Genomic DNA, 19584 nt, shown 5'->3' on the forward strand with positions numbered 1-19584 from the left:
TGTTCCCTCAGGATGGAATGAACCAGCACTTAAGAGTCAGTTCAGGTCAGGTCTGTCTGATAACTCACTAGAAGATCCTTTAAGTTATCAGCTTCCAGAGACTCTAGAGGAGATGATGACCCTTGTAGTCCGACTTGACCGACGGGTTAGATAGAGACGACAGGAACGACAGTTCTCTTCTCAGATGGTGGTCCAGCCTGAGGTCTATCCCAGAAACAATGTTGAGGTCTCTACCGAAGAACCCATGCAGGTCGGCATGACTCAAGGGAATCTGCGCCGCAGACGTGGAGTGTGTTTTTACTGCGGAGCTCCTGACCATTGGATCAACCGGTGTTCAAAGAAGGCCTTCTCCGTTAAGTCTCCCAAGGCAAGGCAACCTAAAGACCAGGTACACCCTGATATTACGAAATGTAAGCTTTTGGTACCTATAACAATATCTCTGGAGGTTAATAAATGGCCGGGTAAGGCCTTTATTAACTCTGGTTCAGAGGCCAGCTTTATTGACTCTGAGTACGCCATTAGACTGGGTATTCCAATTTTTTCTCTTCCTACACCTATCCATGTCATGGCTATTGACGCCACTCCCCTGGTAGGTGGTATGGTGAGGTCATGTACCTCAGAGATTTCTTTAACCGTGTGGGTGTGCCACTCTGAGAAATGTTCCCTCTTAGTCCTGGAGAACTTACCGGTCGAGGTGGTACTATGGTTGCCTTGGCTCTGATTACACAACCCCACTATTGATTGGTCCAGGGGGGAGTTGGTGAAATGGGGACCTAAGTGTGACTCGTGCTTGTCTGTGGTACAAGCTGGGGTCTCAGTAGAATCTGATATATTACCCACAGTCATTAGGGAATATTCTGATGTGTTCTCATCACCTACCCCGGAGGTTCTACCACCCCATACACCTTATGATTGCGCCATAGAGTTAGTAGAAGGTGCCAGGTTTCCTAAGAGGCGTATTTATAATCTCTCTCAGCCCGAACGCAAGGCCATGGAGGATTATATTAAGGAAAGCCTCGGTAAGGGGCACATTAGACCTTCTGTCTCTCCTATGGGAGCAGGGTTTTTATTCGTTAAGAAGAAGGATGGTGGTCTTAGGCCTTGTATCGATTACTGGAAATTGAATAAGATCACTATCCAGAATAGATACTCTCTCCCATTGATTCTGGATTTATTTAACCAGGTTCTGGGGGCAACTTGGTTTTCTAAGATTGACCTGAAAGGGGCATATAATCTAATCCGAATCAAGGAGGGAGACGAATGGAAGACGGCGTTCAATACTCCGGCAGGGCACTTTGACTATCAGGTTATGCCTTTTGGACTCAGCAATGCCCCAGCTGTGTTCCAAAACTTTATGAATGATATTCTTAGAGAGTTTTTAGGTAAATTTGTCATTGTCTATCTTGAGGACATTTTGATATTTTCTCCTGATTTCAAATCTCATGTGTCTCATGTTAGACAAGTATTAGAGGTGTTGAGGGAGAATCAGTTGTCCGCTAAACAAGAGAAATGTGTCTTTGGTGTACAGGAGATACTGTTTCTAGGGCATGTCCTGAGCCCTCATCCCTTCAAGATGGATCCTGGTAAGGTACTAGCTATTAAGGAATGGGTAAGGCCTTCATCCTTAAAGGCCTTACAACGGTTCTTAGGATTTGCCAATTACTACCGTAAATTTATTAAGAATTTTTCAGTAATTGCTAAACCGTTGACCGACCTTACTAAGAAAGGGGCGGATTTGGAGAACTGGTCTACTGAGGCCATTACTTCGTTTGAAACACTAAAAAAGGCATTCAGTAGCGCTCCAATTCTGATCCAGCCAGATCAAGAGAGTCCTTTTATTGTGGAGGTGGATGCGTCTGAGGACGGCGCAGGAGTGTCATGATTCTGCCTTTTGTGGACATCCTGGTTTTGAGGGCACTAGAGAGCTGGTTTCTAGATCCTATTGTGGCCCACTCTATTTAGGGATGTCAAGTCCTACGTGTCAGCCTGTGAGGTTTGTGCTAGGTCTAAGACACCTAGGACTCGCCCTGCTGGTAACCTACGACCCCTACCCATTCCCAGTAGACCCTGGTCCCATATCTCAATGGACTTTATTACTGACCTGCCGCCGGCGGAGGGTAAGACTGTGGTTTGGGTAGTGGTCGATAGGTTTAGCAAGATGGTTCATTTCATTCCTCTGTCTAAACTCCCGAATGCCAAGACCCTGGCATCTATTTTTGTGAAAGAAATTGTACGGTTACATGGTATCCCGGAAAATATTGTATCTGCAGTTTGTGTCCAAATTTTGGAGGGCTTTTTGTCAAAGATGTCAGATTTCGTTGTCTTTTTCCTCCGCCTACCACCCTGAGAGTAATGGGCAGAATGAACGCCTTAATCAGTCTGTGGAACAATTCCTCAGGTCGTGTGTTGCTGATGACCAGCAATTATGGGTTAAATACCTTCCGTTGGCTGAATTTGCTTTGAATAACCGTGTTAATTCTTCTGATGGGGTCTCCCCTTTCTTTTGTAACCATGGTTTTCATCCCCGTTTTCATTCTGGGTCATCCGTCTCCTCTAACCCTGAGGCGGATAGGCTCTCTTCTGAACTGTGCACAGTTTGGGCCCGGGTTCAAATGAACCTAGAAAAGGCTCAAAGTTCTCAAAGACTCAAAGCCAATAGGAAACGTTCAAGGGGTGCAAATTTTCTGGTTGGGGATAAGGTGTGGTTATCCTCCAAGAATCTCTCTCTCAAGGTAGATTCTAAAAAAATTGCTCCTCGTTTTATTGGACCATATAAGATCATGGAGGTGATTAACCCAGTATCGTTTAGGTTAGAGCTGCCCGAGTCATTCCACATTCATAATGTGTTCCATAAATCTCTACTTAAAAGATATGTTGAACCAGTAGTACCATCAAAAGCCTCGCCTCTGCCGGTTCTTGTTAATGATGCTGTTGAGTATGTGGTGTCTAAAATAGTGGATGTCAGGAAGGTGCGTAATTCCTTGCAGTACCTGATTCACTGGAAGGGGTATGGACCTGAAGAGAGATCTTGGGTACCTGCCAGGGAGGTTCATGCTCCTAGACTTGTTCGAAAATTTCATTTAGAACACCCTGAAAGGCCATCGCCTGAAGTCTTGGGTCCGGTGGCCCCTCGTAAAAGGGGGGGTACTGTAACGGGGTGTCGAAGGCGCACTCAGTCTCCCATCAGCATCAGACCTGCTGCTTAGCTTCGGGAGCAAGGATCTGTGTTTGACCTTGTTCCCAGGGCAGCTTTGCTAGCTGGGAGGCTCCCTGCTCCTAGGTCTGCCTTGAGCGCCAAGCTGATCACTCGGTGCTCGACTGGTCAGTCTGTCGGTCATGTGATGCTGGCCACGTCACATGACCCTCACTCCCCACTATAAATACAGGCAGCCTGCTGGCCACAGGTTGGCTGTTAATTTTAGGTATCTGGTGATTGTTTTGTTCCTGCATACTTACCTGATCCTGTGTTCCCTGACGATTCTCTGCCTGCTCCTCCTGTACTGCGCATCTCTCCTGGTATCCTGACCCCGGCTTCCACCTGACGATTCTTTGCGGACTCCTGTTGTACTTTGTTTCTCTCCTGGTATTTGACCTCGGCTTTTCCTGACTATTCTCTGCTCATTCCTTAGTACTGCGTAGCTCTCTAGGTATTGACCTGGTCCGTTCACATTCCGTTATTTGTCTTGTCTGTCTTCCCAGCACGTATCCTAAGTTAGGGACTACCGTCTAGTTGTCCCCTGTCATTAGGACTTGCGAGGCAAGTAGGCAGGGCCAGGGGTGAGGGTGGAGCGCAGTGGTCACTATCCTCCCCCCTGTGTGTAGTGTACGTTACCATCACACTCAGACTCCAATGTGCACTCCTCATGCCAGACAATATTTCTTTTAAAAGATGTACTACTGAATCCTGCTACTTTGTTACCAATTACAGATTCAGAAATCGGGGAGGGTAGCACAGGTAGCCTTTTTTTCTGATTTAGCTGAAAACGATCCTCATGATTGTATACAGTTGATGCAACAAGAAAATTCTGGATTTACTCATGTGCATGAAAAATCTATTGATAACTCTGATCTTGAGTATTTTGTAGATGGAAGCAGGTTTATGGGAGAGGATAGCTGGTTCCACACTGGGATATGCAGTGGTAACACAACATGAGGTAGACATTGCTGAACCACTCCCTCTGCACATGTCTGCGCAGGAGGCAGACTTGAAGGCACTCACTGAGGCGTATAAATTGGCTGAGGGGAAGAGGGGAAGAAGGTGAACATCTATACAGATTCAAGGTATGGTATTGCACATGACTATGGACTATGGCTAGAGACTTTCTAACTTCTGCAGGTCAGCTCATTAAAAACAAAGACTCTGTGCTTGAACTGATGAACTCTTTACTGTTGCCAGAAGAAGTTGCTATTGTAAAGGTAAAGGCTCACACAAGGTGTACCACGGTAGATGTAAAAGGCAATGACAGAGCTGACAAGGCAGCGAAACAAGCTATGCTCCAGCCACTAAATGCTGATAATACCCCAGTAAGAGCCTTATAGCCTGAGGATATATCTAAAGACGTTTTAATTAAGTTGTTTGAACAGGCCCCAAATGAATAGAAAGAACTATGGACTAAACAAGGCGCTAGGCCAGATGACCAAGGAGTATGGAAAAACAAGGACAAAATCTGTCTACCACGCCCTCTGTATCCAGCTATGGCTCAGGAGGCCCACTGGCCCACTCACCTATCAAAAGGTGCTATGTTAAGTGTGGTTAATGTAGGGTGGATTGCTCAAGGGTTTTCTACAGTAGCTGCTCGATTCACACAAGGCTGTATGGTCTGTGTACTGAATAACCCCGGTCAAGTGGTGAAGACTTCAAGCAAGCACACCCCCAGGCCATTTTACCTGTTTCAGAGACTGCAGATAGACTACATACAACTACCAAAGGTAGGAGTGTATGAGTTTGTTCTTGTGTGTGTTGATCTTTTTTCAGGTTGGCTGGAAGCATTCCCAATAGCTAAAGCCAATGTCAAAAATACGGCAAAGAAACTGGTCAGTGAACTGATATGCAGGTATGGTGTTCCTGAGGTTATCGAGTCAGATAGAGGTTCTCATTTCACAGGTGAAGTGATGAGGGAAGTTATGCAAGCATTAGGGGTGAGCCAAGCTTTCCATACAGATTACCATCCCCAAAGCAGCGGCTGAGTTGAGCGCCTGAATGGTACATTGAAACTGAAAATACAAAAGGCCATGCGTGAGATTCAGAGGCTGTGGACAGAGTGCTTACCTCTGGCCCTGTATTCAGTAAGGACAGGATTGTCCCCATCTGAGATCCTGTTTGGAAGTGCCCCTAAGTTAGGGTTATACGTTCCTCAGCAGCTTCAGATGTATAATGACCGTCTGACCAGTTACATGCAGGCCCTCACAAAAAGGCTAGAACACACGCATAAACAGGTGTTTGCTTCACTTCCAGATCCTGACTCAGTAGAAAGAACTCACAGCTTGCAGCCCAGAGACTGGGTGGTGATAAAGAAGCATGTGAGAAAAGGACTAGATCCAAAATTTGATGGTCCCTTTCAAGTACTGTTGACCACCCACACCGCTGTAAAGGTTGAAGGAAAGCCCAACTGGATACATGCTTCTCACTGCAAGAAAGTTTTGGAACCACAGGATGAAGATCCTGTTGCTGACAGTGGCTCTTACCCTGAGCGTGAATGGGACAATGCTTTGAAGGAATGAAAGACATTGAAAAATTGAGAGACTGATCTGTACTCACAGTCCTGTGAGTTCAGCCAGTATGCCCTATTTCGCCGTGCCCCTCAGTTTTTCTGAATTGACTGAACTGGCCAACTGTACTATATTTTCCTCAGGCATGAAGCAGGTTAAGTCTAAAATTAGAGACAGGGAAGCACCTTTACCCGTTGCAGGATGGGCTGAGCCCCCCTGGCTCATGGTAAACAAATCAGGCCACCAGTTGATTATAGCATTTACCCCTGGAACGAGAACATTGTAATCAAGCTTATGCTTATGTTTATTAATAAAGTTTGTAAGAAGGGGAAACAATATCAAGATTATTGAGAGGATCTGTGGTACTGTTCTACCGTCAAGGGAATCCTGTCAAGGTAGAATAAGTCAGTTCCACAGATTTCTCAAAATGGGGAAATTGTGAGAGATAGAAGGCCATCTTTTCTGTGAACCAGACTTCACAGAGGTTAGTGAATGTCAGCTTTTTTGCAGGTACGAGGGACCAGTTGACCCCCCCACCTTCTCTATTCTCAGAAATGGAACTCAGAAATGGAAATTCTGACTGGTTACTTTCCCATCCTCTTTTCTGATAAGATGTTTCGTTTCTTCTGTCTTTGTGTTTTTTTGCTCAAGCTATGTAACGCCCACAACTGCTTGATGTCAGCTAGTATAATATAAAGATTTTAGAGAGAGTACCATAGGGTGAGTACGTCAGGACTATGTATCGTCAGACCCCTGTAAATTGGAGGCTCACCTGTAAAGGTTGTGCCCGATTAGGCACAACTCTATAGGATGCAGCTGAAGTCACACCAATTTTAAGGACAGGTGCCCACTCTTCCAAGGAGATAAGTAGAGTTGAAAAAATGGACCACCAGGCGCAAAGGACCACATCAACTGTCGTGTGATCAATGGATTATTTTTATGGGTAAGTAACTGGCTCAATGATAGAAAACAGAGGGTGGTTATTAATAGTACACACTCAGATCTGGTCACTGTCACTATTGGGGTACCTCAGGGGTCAGTATTGGGCCCTATTCTCTTCAATATATTTATTAATGATCTTGTAAAAAGCTTGCACAGTAAAATATCTATTTTTGCAGATGACACTAAACTGTGTAAAGTAATTAACACTGAAGAGGACAATATACTGCTACAGATGGATCTGGATAGATTAGAGGTTTGGGCAGAGAAGTGGCAGATGAGGTTTAAAGCTGACAAATGTAAGGTTATGCACATGGGAAGGAATAATGCAAACCATCCGTACATACTAAATGGTAAAACACTCTGTAACACTGACATGGAAAAGGACCTAGGAATTTTAATAAACAGCAAACTAAGCAGTTAAAACCAGTGTCAGGCAGCTGTTGCCAAGGCCAATAAGATAATGGGTTGCATCAAAAGGGGCATAGATGCCCGTGATAAGAACATAGTCCTACCACTTTACAAACCACTAGTCAGACCGCACATGGAGTACTGTGTACAGTTCTGGGCTCCTGTGAACGAGGCAGACATAGCAGAGCTCAGGGGGTTCAGAGAAGGACAACTAAAGTAATAACTGGAATTGGGCAACTACAGTACCCTGAAAGATTATCAATATTAGGGTTATTCACTTTATAAAAAAGACGACTGAGGGGAGATCTACAAACCAAAAAAGTTGGGACACTATACAAATCGTGAATAAAAACTGAATGCAATGATGTGGAGGTGCCAACTTCTAATATTTTATTCAGAATAGAACATAAATCACGGAACAAAAGTTTAAACTGAGAAAATGTACCATTTTAAGGGAAAAATATGTTGAATCAGAATTTCATGGTGTCAACAAATCCCCAAAAAGTTGGGACAAGGCCATTTTCACCACTGTGTGGCATCTCCCCTTCTTCTTACAACACTCAACAGACGTCTGGGGACCGAGGAGACCAGTTTCTCAAGTTTAGAAATAGGAATGCTCTCCCATTCTTGTCTAATACAGGCCTCTAACTGTTCAATCGTCTTGGGTCTTCTTTGTTGCACCTTCCTCTTTATGATGCGCCAAATGTTCTCTATAGGTGAAAGATCTGGACTGCAGACTGGCCATTTCAGTACCCGGATCCTTCTCCTACGCAGCCATGATGTTGTGATTGATGCAGAATGTGGTCTGGCATTATCTTGTTGAAAAATGCAGGGTCTTCCCTGAAAGAGATGACGTCTGGATGGGAGCATATGTTGTTCTAGAACCTGAATATATTTTTCTGCATTGATGGTGCCTTTCCAGACATGCAAGCTGCCCATGCCACACGCACTCATGCAACCCCATACCATCAGAGATGCAGGCTTCTGAACTGAGCGTTGATAACAACTTGGGTTGTCCTTGTCCTCTTTGGTCCGGATGACATGGCGTCCCAGATTTCCAAAAAGAACTTTGAATCGTGACTCGTCTGACTACAGAACAGTCTTCCATTTTGCCACACTCCATTTTAAATGATCCCTGGCCCAGTGAAAACGCCTGAGCTTGTGGATCTTGCTTAGAAATGGCTTCTTCTTTGCACTGTAGAGTTTCAGCTGGCAACGGCGGATGGCACGGTGGATTGTGTTCACTGACAATGGTTTCTGGAAGTATTCCTGAGCCCATTCTGTGATTTCCTTTACAGTAGCATTCCTGTTTGTGGTGCAGTGTCGTTTAAGGGCCCGGAGATCACGGGCATCCAGTATGGTTTTACGGCCTTGACCCTTACGCACAGAGATTGTTCCAGATTCTCAGAATCTTCGGATGATGTTATGCACAGTTGATGATGATAGATGCAAAGTCTTTGCAATTTTTCGCTGGGTAACACCTTTCTGATATTGCTCCACTATCTTTCTGCGCAACATTGTGGGAATTGGTGATCCTCTACCCATCTTGGCTTCTGAGAGACACTGCCACTCTGAGAAGCTCTTTTTATACCCAATCATGTTGCCAATTGACCTAATTAGTGTTAATTGGTCTTCCAGCTCTTCGTTATGCTCAAATTTACTTTTTCCAGCCTCTTATTGCTACTTGTCCCAACATTTTGGGGATTTGTTGACACCGTGAAAATTGGAATCAACGTATTTTTCCTTTAAAATGATACATTTACTCGGATTAAACATTTGATCTGTCATCTACGTTCTATTACAAATAAAATATTGACATTTGCCATCTCCACATCATTGCATTCAGTTTTTATTCACAATTTGTTTAGTGTCCCAACTTTTTTGGAATCCGGTTTGTAATTAATATGTATAAATATATCAGGGGACAGTACAGAGATCTCTCCCATCATCTCTTTATCCCCAGGACTGTTACTGTGATGAGGGGACACCCTCTGTGTCCGGAGGAAAGAAGGTTTATAAACAAACATAGAAGAGGATTCTTTACGGTAAGAGCAGTGAGACTATGGAACTCTCTGCCCTAGGAGGATGTGATTGTGAGTACAATAAAAGAATTCAAGAGGGGCTTGGATGAATTTCTGGAGTGTAATAATATTACAGGCTATAACTACTAGAGATGAGTCGTTGATCCAGGGAGTTATTCTGATTGCCTAATTGGAGTCGGGAAGTAATTTTTTCCCCTTAAGTGGGGAAAATTGGCTTGTACATCACAGTTTTTTTTTTGCCTTCCTCTGGATCAACTTGCAGGATAACAGGCCAAACTGGATGGACAAATGTCTTTTTTCAGACTTATACAGTTGCAAGAAAAAGTATGTGAACCCTTTGGAATGATATGGATTTCTGCACAAATTGGTCATAAACAATAGACAATCACAGTCTGCTTAAACTAATAACACACAAAGAATTAAATGTTGCCATGTTTTTATTGAACACACCATGTAAACATTCACAGTGCAGGTGGAAAAAGTATGTGAACCTCTAGACTAATGACATCTCCATGAGCTAATTGGAGTGAGGTGTCAGCCAACTGGAGTCCAATCAATGAGATGAGATTGGAGGTGTTGGTTACAGCTGCCCTGCCCTATAAAAAACACACACCAGTTCTGGGTTTGCTTTTCACAAGAAGCATTGCCTGATGTGAATGATGTCTCGCACAAAAGAGCTTTCAGAAGACCTACGATTAAGAATTGTTGACTTGCATAAAGCTGGAAAGGGTTCTAAAAGTATCTCCAAAAGCCTTGCTGTTCATCAGTCCACGGTAAGACAAATTGTCTATAAATGGAGAAAGTTCAGCACTGCTGCTAGTCTCCCTAGGAGAGGCCGTCCTGTAAAGATGAAGAGCACAGCGCAGACTGCTCAATGAGGTGAAGAAGAATCCTAGAGTGTCAGCTAAAGACTTACAAAAGTCTCTGGCATATGCTAACATCCCTGTTAGCGAATCTACGATACGTAAAACACTAAACAAGAATGGATTTCATGGGAGGATACCACAGAGGAAGCCACTGCTGTCCAAAAAAACAATTGCTGCACGTTTACAGTTTGCACAAGAGCACCTGGATGTTCCACAGCAGTACTGGCAAAATATTCTGTGGACAGATGAAACCAAAGTTGAGTTCTTTGGAAGAAACACACAACACTATGTGTGGAGAAAAAGAGGCACAGCACACCAACATCAAAACCTCACCCCAACTGTATGGTGGTGGGGGCATCATGGTTTGGGGCTGCTTTGCTGCGTCAGGGTCTGGACGGATTGCTATCATCGAAGGAAAAATGAATTCCCAAGTTTATCAAGACATTTTGCAAGAGAACTTAAGGCCATCTGTCCACCAGCTGAAGCTCAACAGAAGATGGGTGTTGCAACAGGACAACGACCCAAAGCATAGAAGTAAATCAACAACAGAATGGCTTAAACAGAAGAAAATACGCATTCTGGAGTGGCCCAGTCAGAGTCCTGACCTCAACCCGAAGAATATTGCTGAACTGAAACAGTTCTGTAAAGAGGAATGGTCAAGAATCACTCCTGACCGTTGTGCGCGTCTGATCTGCAAGTACAGGAAACGTTTGGTTGAAGTTATTGCTGCCAAAGGAGGTTCAACAAGTTATTAAATCCAAGGGTTCACATACTTTTTCCACCTGCACTGTGAATGTTTACATGGTGTGTTCAATAAAAACATGGTAACATTTAATTCTTTGTGTCTCATTAGTTTAAGCAGACTGTGATTGTCTATTTTTGAGACTTAGATGAAGATCAGATCACATTTTATGACCAATTTGTGCAGAAATCCATATCATTCCAAAGGGTTCACATACTTTTTCTTGCAACTGTATACTATGTTAAAGTAACAATATTTTTCTATATACTATGTTACTATGTAAGGTACAGTTAGCACATTTAAATGTGATTCAGATTACTAACACCCACCTGTCAGTCTAGCTTATATACTAACAATCATTATAACATATTGAATGAAAGTTATTTCCTACTACTTTAGAAAATGTTGGATTATATCCCTCATTCTGTAACCCTTATTCCAACACAAGTTTTGGGATATACACAGGTGAAACTCGAAAAATTAGAATATTGTGCAAAAGTCCATTTATTTCAGTAAGGCCTCATGCACACGACGGTTGTTTTGGTCCGCATCCGAGCCGTAGTTTTTGCAGCTTGGATGCGGACCCATTCACTTCATTGGGGCCGCAAAAGATGAGGACAGCACTCCGTGTGCTGTCCGCCTACGTTGCTCCGTTCTGTGGTCTGCAAAAAATAAAAAATAACCTGTCCTATTATTGTCCGTTTGGCGGACAAGAATAGGCAGTTATATCAATGGCTGTCCGTGTCGTTCCGCAAATTGCGGAACGCACACAGACGGCATCCGTGTTTTGCAGATCCGCAATTTGCGGACCGCAAAACACACAACGGTCGTGTGCATGAGGCGTAAAATTTTAATTTTGTGAAAAGGTTCAATATTCTAGGCTCAAAGTATCACACTCTAGTCAGCTAATTAGTCCATACCCCCTGAGCAAAGGGTACCTCAAAATTGTGACTTTGAGGTTTCATAAACTGTAAGCCATAATCATCCAAATCATAACAAATAAAGGCTTGAAATATCACACTTTGCATGTAATGAGTCTATCTGATATGTTAGTTTCACCTTTTAAGTTGCATTACTGAAATAAATGAACTTTGTACGATATTCAAATTTTTTGAGTTTCACCTGTACATATTTAGGGGGTCATTTATTAAGCTCAAATACCCTATATTAGGCGCATTTCAGGCCCAGATTGCAGGGAAACAACTAGTTGCATCGCAATCTGCGACTTCCCCCTGCTCACGCCAGGTCTAAAATAGTGGGTGTGACGTGGGCAGGGAAGGCGATGGACCAGCAGGCCTGTCTCATTTACCATTTTCTACACCTGTTTCAAGCATAAAAAGGTCTAAATATAAGACAGCTTCCGAGCTGTCTTACATTTAGAACTGGCGGAGGAGCCGCTGAAGTTATGAAGAGGACAGTGCCTCTTCATAACTTTGGTGGAACCACAGTCAGCTTAAGGGTTTATTAAGACCGGCGACGGCGTCTAAAATGCCGGTCTTAATGAATGTGCCCCTTAGTCTATATGCCGTCATCACCTTTATTTTGCCCCCTTTTTATTTATTTACTCATTCATAGTCTTCCTTTGAATAGTGCCACCCAAAAGCTTTTCACTAGTTTAGTAATGGCACAGCTACAGTCAGGTCCATAAATATTGGGACAGCAACACAATTCTAACATTTTTGGCTCTGTACACCACCACAATGGATTTGAAATGAAACAAACAAGATGTGCTTTAAATGCAGACTGTCAGCTTTAATTTGAGGGTATTTACATCCACATCAGGTGAACAGTGTAGGAATTACAACAGTTTGCATATATACCTTCCACTTGTTAAGGGAGCATAAGTAATGGGACAATTGGCTTGTCAGCTATTCCATTGCCAGGTGTGTGTTATTCCCTCATTATCCCAATTACAATGAGCAGATAAAAGGTCCAAACTTAATTTCAAGTGTGCTATTTGCATTTGGAATCTGTTGCTGTCCAAAGAGCTGTCACTATCAGTGAAGCAAACCATCATTAGGCTGAAAAAACAATACAAACTCATCAGAGAGAGATCGTAAAAACATTAGGCGTGGCTAAAACAACTGTTTGGAACATTCTTAAAAAGAAGGAACGCACCGGTGAGGTCAGCAACACCAAAAGACCCGAAAGACCACGGAAAACAACTGTGGTGAATGACCGAAGAATTCTTTCACTGGTGAAGAAAACACCCTTCACAACAGTTGGCCAGATCAAGAACACTCTCTAGGAGGTAGGTGTATGTGTGTCAAAGTCAACAATCAAGAGAAGACTTCACCAGAGTGAATACAGGGGGTTCACCACAAGATGTAAACCATTGGTGAGCCTCAAAAACAGGAAGGCCAGATTAGAGTTTGCCAAACGACATCTAAAAAAGCCTTCACAGTTCTGGAACAACATCCTATGGACAGATGAGACCAAGACCAACTTGTACCAGAGTGATGGGAAGAGAAGAATATGGAGAAGGAAAGGAACTACTCATGATCCTAAGCATACCACCTCATCAGTGAAGCATGGTGGTGGTAGTGACATGGCGTGGGCATGTATAACAGCCAATGGAACTGGTTCTCTTGTATTTATTGATGATGTGACTGCTGACAAAAGCAGCAGGATGAATTCTGAAGTTTTTCGGGCAATATTATCTTCTCATATTCAGCCAAATGCTTCAGAACTCATTGGACGGCGCTTCACAGTGCAGATGGACAATGACCCAAAGCATACTGCAAAAGCAACTAAAGAGTTTTTTATAAGGGAACGAAGTGGAATGTTATGCAATGGCCAAGTCAATAACCTGAGCTGAATCCGATTGAGCATGCATTTCACTTGCTGAAGACAAAATTGAAGGGAAAATGCCCCAAGAACAAGCAGGAACTTAAGACAGTTGCAGCAGAGGCCTGGCAGAGCATCACCAGGGATGAAACCCAGCAATGGCAGGACCATCAGGGCCACATTACAAGAAATGGCAGAAAATTCTGATATCCGCCTTAGGCCTTATGCACACGGCCATTGCCTGGCCGTGGCCTTATAGCAGCCCGCAGATAGCGGTCAGCAATACACGGCCACCGGCCGTGTGCACCCCGCATCATGGATGCGGACCCATTCACTTGAATGGGTTCGCAATCCAGAAGGTCGCTGCGGAACAGAGGCACAGAACCCCATGGAAGCACCACGGAGTCCTTTCGTGGGGTTTCTGTCCATGCCTCCTCACTGCAAAAAGTAGTTCATGCGCTACTTTTTTGCAGTGCGGACTGTCGGATGTGGATCGCGGACCCCATTCAACTGTGGTAGTTGCCTGTGTATTGCAGACCATAATTTGCGGTCCGAAGCACAGGCCCGGCCGCCACACGTTCGTGTGCATGAGGCCTTAAAGGGGTAATCCCATTACAACAACTTATCTGCTATCTACAGGATAGGGGATACGTTTCTCATCGGCAGGGGTCCAACCACTGGGTTCTGTGCCAATCACGAGAATGGGGAATTGTCTTCCACCATTTGAATTGGGTGGCAGATACATATGCGTGTCTGAAGCTCCATTCAACTCTATGCAGGAGACAGACAAGAATAAGCGTGCTATTTCTGGCATACCCCCAAAGAGCTGAATGGAATGGCACATGCGTGTCCAACTCTCCATTTCAATGGGGGAACACGAGCCCTCTTTGTCATTATCATTAGGGTCCCAGTAGTCGGACCCCCACCAATCAGACACATCTCCTATCATGTAGTTAGGGGATACGTTGCAATGTGACAACCCCTTTAAACTAGGGACAATGCCTTGTAGGACTACAAATATAATGATACCTTTCACTTAGTGATGTATTGCTTAATTTAAAAAATATATATATATACTTTTAATCTATAGGAAATCAAGCAGTTATGTGCACCAAGAGTAGGCCCAAGCCACTCGGTGCACTTTTGCTCTTGCTGCTTCGTCTGCCAGTCCCTCCATCACCTTCCTAATTGACAGGTCTAGTCAAGGGGACTATGCAGGAACCTTACCCTGTCAATCAATAAGGAAGAGAGGAGCTGGTAGAGGAAACAAATGGAACAAGGGTGCACAGTTGCTTAGGCCCACCCTTGGTACACTTGTCTCAATTGCTCTTTTGAACATGGATTAAAAGCACTTTTCCAGAATTAAACAGATTACTAATTGAAAAGTATTGTATCTGGTTTAAAAGTGAATTTCCCGATGATTGATTCTCTTTTTAACCATTTGATGATTGTCCATGCATTATAATTATCCAGGGGTCCATGCCTATCTCTACAAAGACGTTTTAAAACATCCTACAGAATTTACCCACTATAAATCGCAGATATTTTTGCCCTATACAAATGCTAGTTCAATAATCATGATCTATTTATCTATGTATCGTGTACAGTTTTAGGGTAACAAAATGCGTAATAGGAAAAGTACTGTGGTTATGTCGGTGAAAACAATAGTTTCACCTGCAAATACCATACTTTCAAATAAACATAAATATTTTGTTATTCTGTGGAAATTATGAGGGAAATATTTTCATTTTCCTTTCTTCTTACTATAGTAAAAAAAATATCCCTCATTTGATTACACAATATGGAAGCCTTAGGCTGGGTTCAGACCTGAGCGTTTTACAGCGCGTTCATACGCGCTGTAAAACGCTCAACAGGCAAAAACCAATGTTTCCCTGTGGGCATGGTTCTCACCTGAGCGTTTTACAGCGCGTACGAACGCGCTGTAAAACGCCCTACACCTCAAGAAGTACAGGAGCGTCTTTGGGGCGTATTGTTCCTGCCCATAGACTTCAGCGGGAACGCGCCTAAATGGGCGTTTGCTTGTTTCCGCCCATTAAAAACGCCCGATACAAACGCCCGATAAAAACGCCTGTAAAAAGTGCATATCGAATACACTCAGGTCTGAACCCAGCCTTATATGTTCTGTATGTGCCATTTATTAAGCAGCAACTTAATATAAATATAAAATATATTTTATGAATAATCAAAATCATTAGCTAGACACCCAAGTGAAAACAAACTGCTTACCACCATATCCTCACAGCATGCTGTTGATGGGTCTTTTTGACTCATTCCCAAGAATATATCTTCACTTCCAACTCTCTGCTTATAAAGTATTTCATATCTGCGAGAAAGTGAAGTAATCATGTCATTTTTTAGCATGTAATTTTTACATATTTAAATATACAGACACACACACCATATTTTTCAAATCTAGCTAAAAAGTACCTGCGCCTTATAGTCTGCAGCTTAAAACCCTAAGGTCCAAGCCATTTTAACCTATGTGACCAAGTCTAATTTTGGAAATCTGACGTGTCATTTTATGTAGTAAGAGCTTTGGAATTCTTTTACTTATCGAGACATTTTTGGTGACACATTGTACTTCATGTAAATGGTAAATTTGAGTAGATATGTTTTACCTTTACTTTAGAAAAAATCCCAAATTTACAGAAAATTTTGGAAAAAAAATAAATCCAAATTTTTTAAATTTGAATTTCTACGCATTAAAAACAGATAGTGATACGTCATAAAATAGCTTTTAATTAATATAATGTCTACTTTACATTGTAATCATTATGAAATGTAATTTTATTATTTAGGACGTTAAAGGGGTATTCCGTTCTCAGACAATGAGTGCATATTGCTAGGATATGCCCACATTGTCTGATAGGTGCGGGTCCCAGAGGTGGGACCCACACCTATCTCTAAAACAAAGCCGGCAAAATGGTGTCTGGCAGTGTCGAGTTTGGCCACCACCAATCATTCCGAATGGCCTGCCGAAAACTGCTGAGCAGCAGGGTTACCACTTCCATTCACTTCTATGGGGTCGACGCAAATAGATGAGCCAGCACTGTGTTATATTTGTTGACCCCATAGAACTGAAAGGAGGGCAGTCGCATACACGCGGTGTGCCCTTATTCACTTTGCCAGCTGGGTTAACCTCTGGGACCCGCACCTATGAGACAATGGGAGCATATCCTAGCGATATGCCTCCATTGTCTGAGAGGGGAAAACCCCTTTAAAAGGCTTAGAATTTTAGAAGAAATGTCAGAATTTTTTTAAATAAAATTTTCAAAACAGACTTTAACCCCTTAGGGACCAAACTCATTTTCACCTTAAAGGGAACCTGTCACCGGGATTTTGTGTATAGAGCTGAGGACATGGGTTGCTAGATGGCCGCTAGCACATCCGCAATACCCAGTCCCCATAGCTCTGTGTGCTTTTATTGTGTAAAAAAAACCGATTTGATACATATGCAAATTAACCTGAGATGTCCTGTATGTGAGAGGAGTCAGGGACAGGACTCACCTCAGGTTAATTTGCATATGTATCAGATCGTTTTTTTCCCACAATAAAAGCACAGAGTTATTGGGACTGGGAATTATTGGAAAATAGAGATACAATTTCAAAATTTCACTTTTTTATAGTTACAAAGCAAGGGTTAACAGCCAAACAAAACTCAATATTTATGGCCCTGATTCTGTAGTTTACAAAACACCCCATATGTGGTCGTAAACTGCTGTACACGGGCACACGGCAGGGCACAGAAGGAAAGGAATGCCATACGGTTTTTGGAAGGCAAATTTTGCTTTGACACCATGTCCCATTTGAAGCCACCCTGATGCACCCCTAGAGTAGAAACTCCAAAAAAGTTACCCCATTTTAGAAACTACGGGATAGGGTGGCAGTTTTGTTGGTACTAGTTTAGGGTACATATGATTTTTGGTTGCTCTATATTACACTTTTTGTGAGGCAAGGTAACAAGAAATAGCTGTTTGGGCACAGTTTTTTTTTTTTTTTTTACAACATTCATCTGACAGGTTAAATCATGTGTTATTTTTATAGAGCAGGTTGTCACGGATGCGGTGATACCTAATATGTATAGTATTTTTTTATTTATGTAAGTTTTACACAATGATTTCATTAAAAAAAAAAAAAAAAAAATCATGTTTTAGTGTCTCCATAGTCTGAGAGCCATAGTTTTTTCAGTTTTTGAGCGATTATCTTGTGTAGCGTATGATTTTTGCGGGATGAGATGACGGTTTGATTGGCGCTATTTTGGGGTGTGTATGACTTTTTGATCGCTTGCTATTACACTTTTTGTGATGTAAGGTGACAAAAAATTTTTTTACACCGTTTTATTTTTGCAGTGTTCATCTGAGGGGTTAGGTCTTGTGATATTTTTATAGAGCAGGTTATTACGGACGCGGCGATACCTAATATGTATACTTTTTTTTATTTACTTAAGTTTTACACAATAACAGCTTTAAAAAAAAAAATAAAAAAGATGTTTTAGTGTCTCCATATTCTGAGCCATAGTTTTTTTTTTTTTTTTTGGGCGATTGTCTTAGGTAGGGGCTCATTTTTTGTGGGATGAGGTGACGGTTAGATTGGTACTATTTTGGTGGGCATACGCCTTTTTGATCGCTTGCTGTTGAACTTTTTGTGATGTAAGGTGACAAAAAAATGGTTTATTTAGCACAGTTTTTATTTTTTACGGTGTTCATCTGAGGGGTTAGGTCATGTGATATGTTTATAGAGCCGGTCTACTTTTTCCCCCCCTATTTTTTACCATTTTTTTTTTTACTTTATTTGGGGGAAATGATTATTTTTATTTTTTTACTTGAAACGTAATTTGTTTGGGGGGAAACTTTATTTTTTCCACTATTTTTTTTTCACTTTTTTTTTGTCCCACTTTGGGACTTCAACTTTTGGGGGTCTGATCCCCTTGCATTGGCAGTATGAGTAATACAGCGTGTATTACTCATACAGCTTCCTGCCTGTGAGATCCAGGGGGCTGGATCTCACAGGCTCGTCACCGGAAGGCAGCGCCGATGCCTAAGGAAGGCATCATGCTGCCTTCCATGCCATCGGGTCCCCCTTACAGCCGCATGGGGACCCGATGGCACCTCTGACCACCACTCCCCGCACATTGACCCAAGGTGCCTGCTCAATGATTTGAGCAGGCACCTTGTTCCGATCACCGCCCGCCGGTGATCGGAAATACACACGACGTACAGGTATGCCCTGTGTCCTTAAGTATCAGGACATCAGGGCGTACCTGTACGCCCTGTGTCCTTAAGAGTTCTGAAGTCATTTTGAGGGCCTTAAATAATAGAAATCACCCATAAATGACCCCGTTTTAGAAACTACACCCCTCAAATTATTCAAAACTGATTTTACAAACTTTGTTAACCCTTTAGGTGTTCCACAAGAATTAAAAGAAAATGTAGAATATTTTTTGGTGCGTTTCAGCAACGGTTAACAGCTAGGGATGAGTGAACCCGTGGAAGTTCGGGTTTGTCGGGTTCGGCCGAACTTTAGGTCAAAGTTCAGGACCCGAACTTGACCCCAAACTTGGACCCCATTAAAGTCAATGGGGACCCGAACTTCACTTTATTATTTTCTGTTAGAACATGGTTATAACGGAAAATAATAGCAATCTTAAGACAGGATGCTAAATAAAATGGTCATTGAGAGGTTAACAATAATAAAAAAACTCACCTCATCCACTTGATCTCGCAGCCGGTATCATCTGCTTTCTTCAGGACCTGCAAAGGGACCTGCAATGATGTCACCGCAGGCCCTTCTATCTTCATTCATCAGGACCTGCGATGACGTCATCGCAGGTCCTTTTGCAGGTCCTGCAGAAAGAAGAGGATACCGGCTGGTGATCAAGTGGATGAAGTGAGTTCTTTTATTATTATTATTATTTTTAACCCCTCATCGTCCATTTTATTTAGCATTCTGTCTTAAGGATGCTATTATTTTCCGTTATAACCATGTTATAATGGAAAATAATAAAATCATCCGAACACTGAACCCGAACTTCAGTGAAAAAATCTGGGTACCTGAACTCGCAAAATTC

The 19584-nt window shown here is 42.6% G+C and overlaps 1 protein-coding gene across 1 annotated transcript in view; it reads right to left on the minus strand.

The window, feature by feature from the left end:
- DNAAF6 (dynein axonemal assembly factor 6) overlaps positions 1 to 19584 on the minus strand; it is a 167746-nt gene that overhangs the window by 20124 nt on the left and 128038 nt on the right. The window contains exon 5 of the mRNA XM_040405107.1: positions 15744 to 15840. Within this exon, the coding sequence (XP_040261041.1) occupies positions 15744 to 15840 (97 nt within the window). The remainder of the gene's footprint in view (positions 1 to 15743; positions 15841 to 19584) is intronic.

The sequence above is a fragment of the Bufo bufo genome, chromosome 8 (genome assembly GCF_905171765.1).
Source record: "Bufo bufo chromosome 8, aBufBuf1.1, whole genome shotgun sequence".
In the NCBI taxonomy this organism is placed as follows: domain Eukaryota; kingdom Metazoa; phylum Chordata; class Amphibia; order Anura; family Bufonidae; genus Bufo; species Bufo bufo.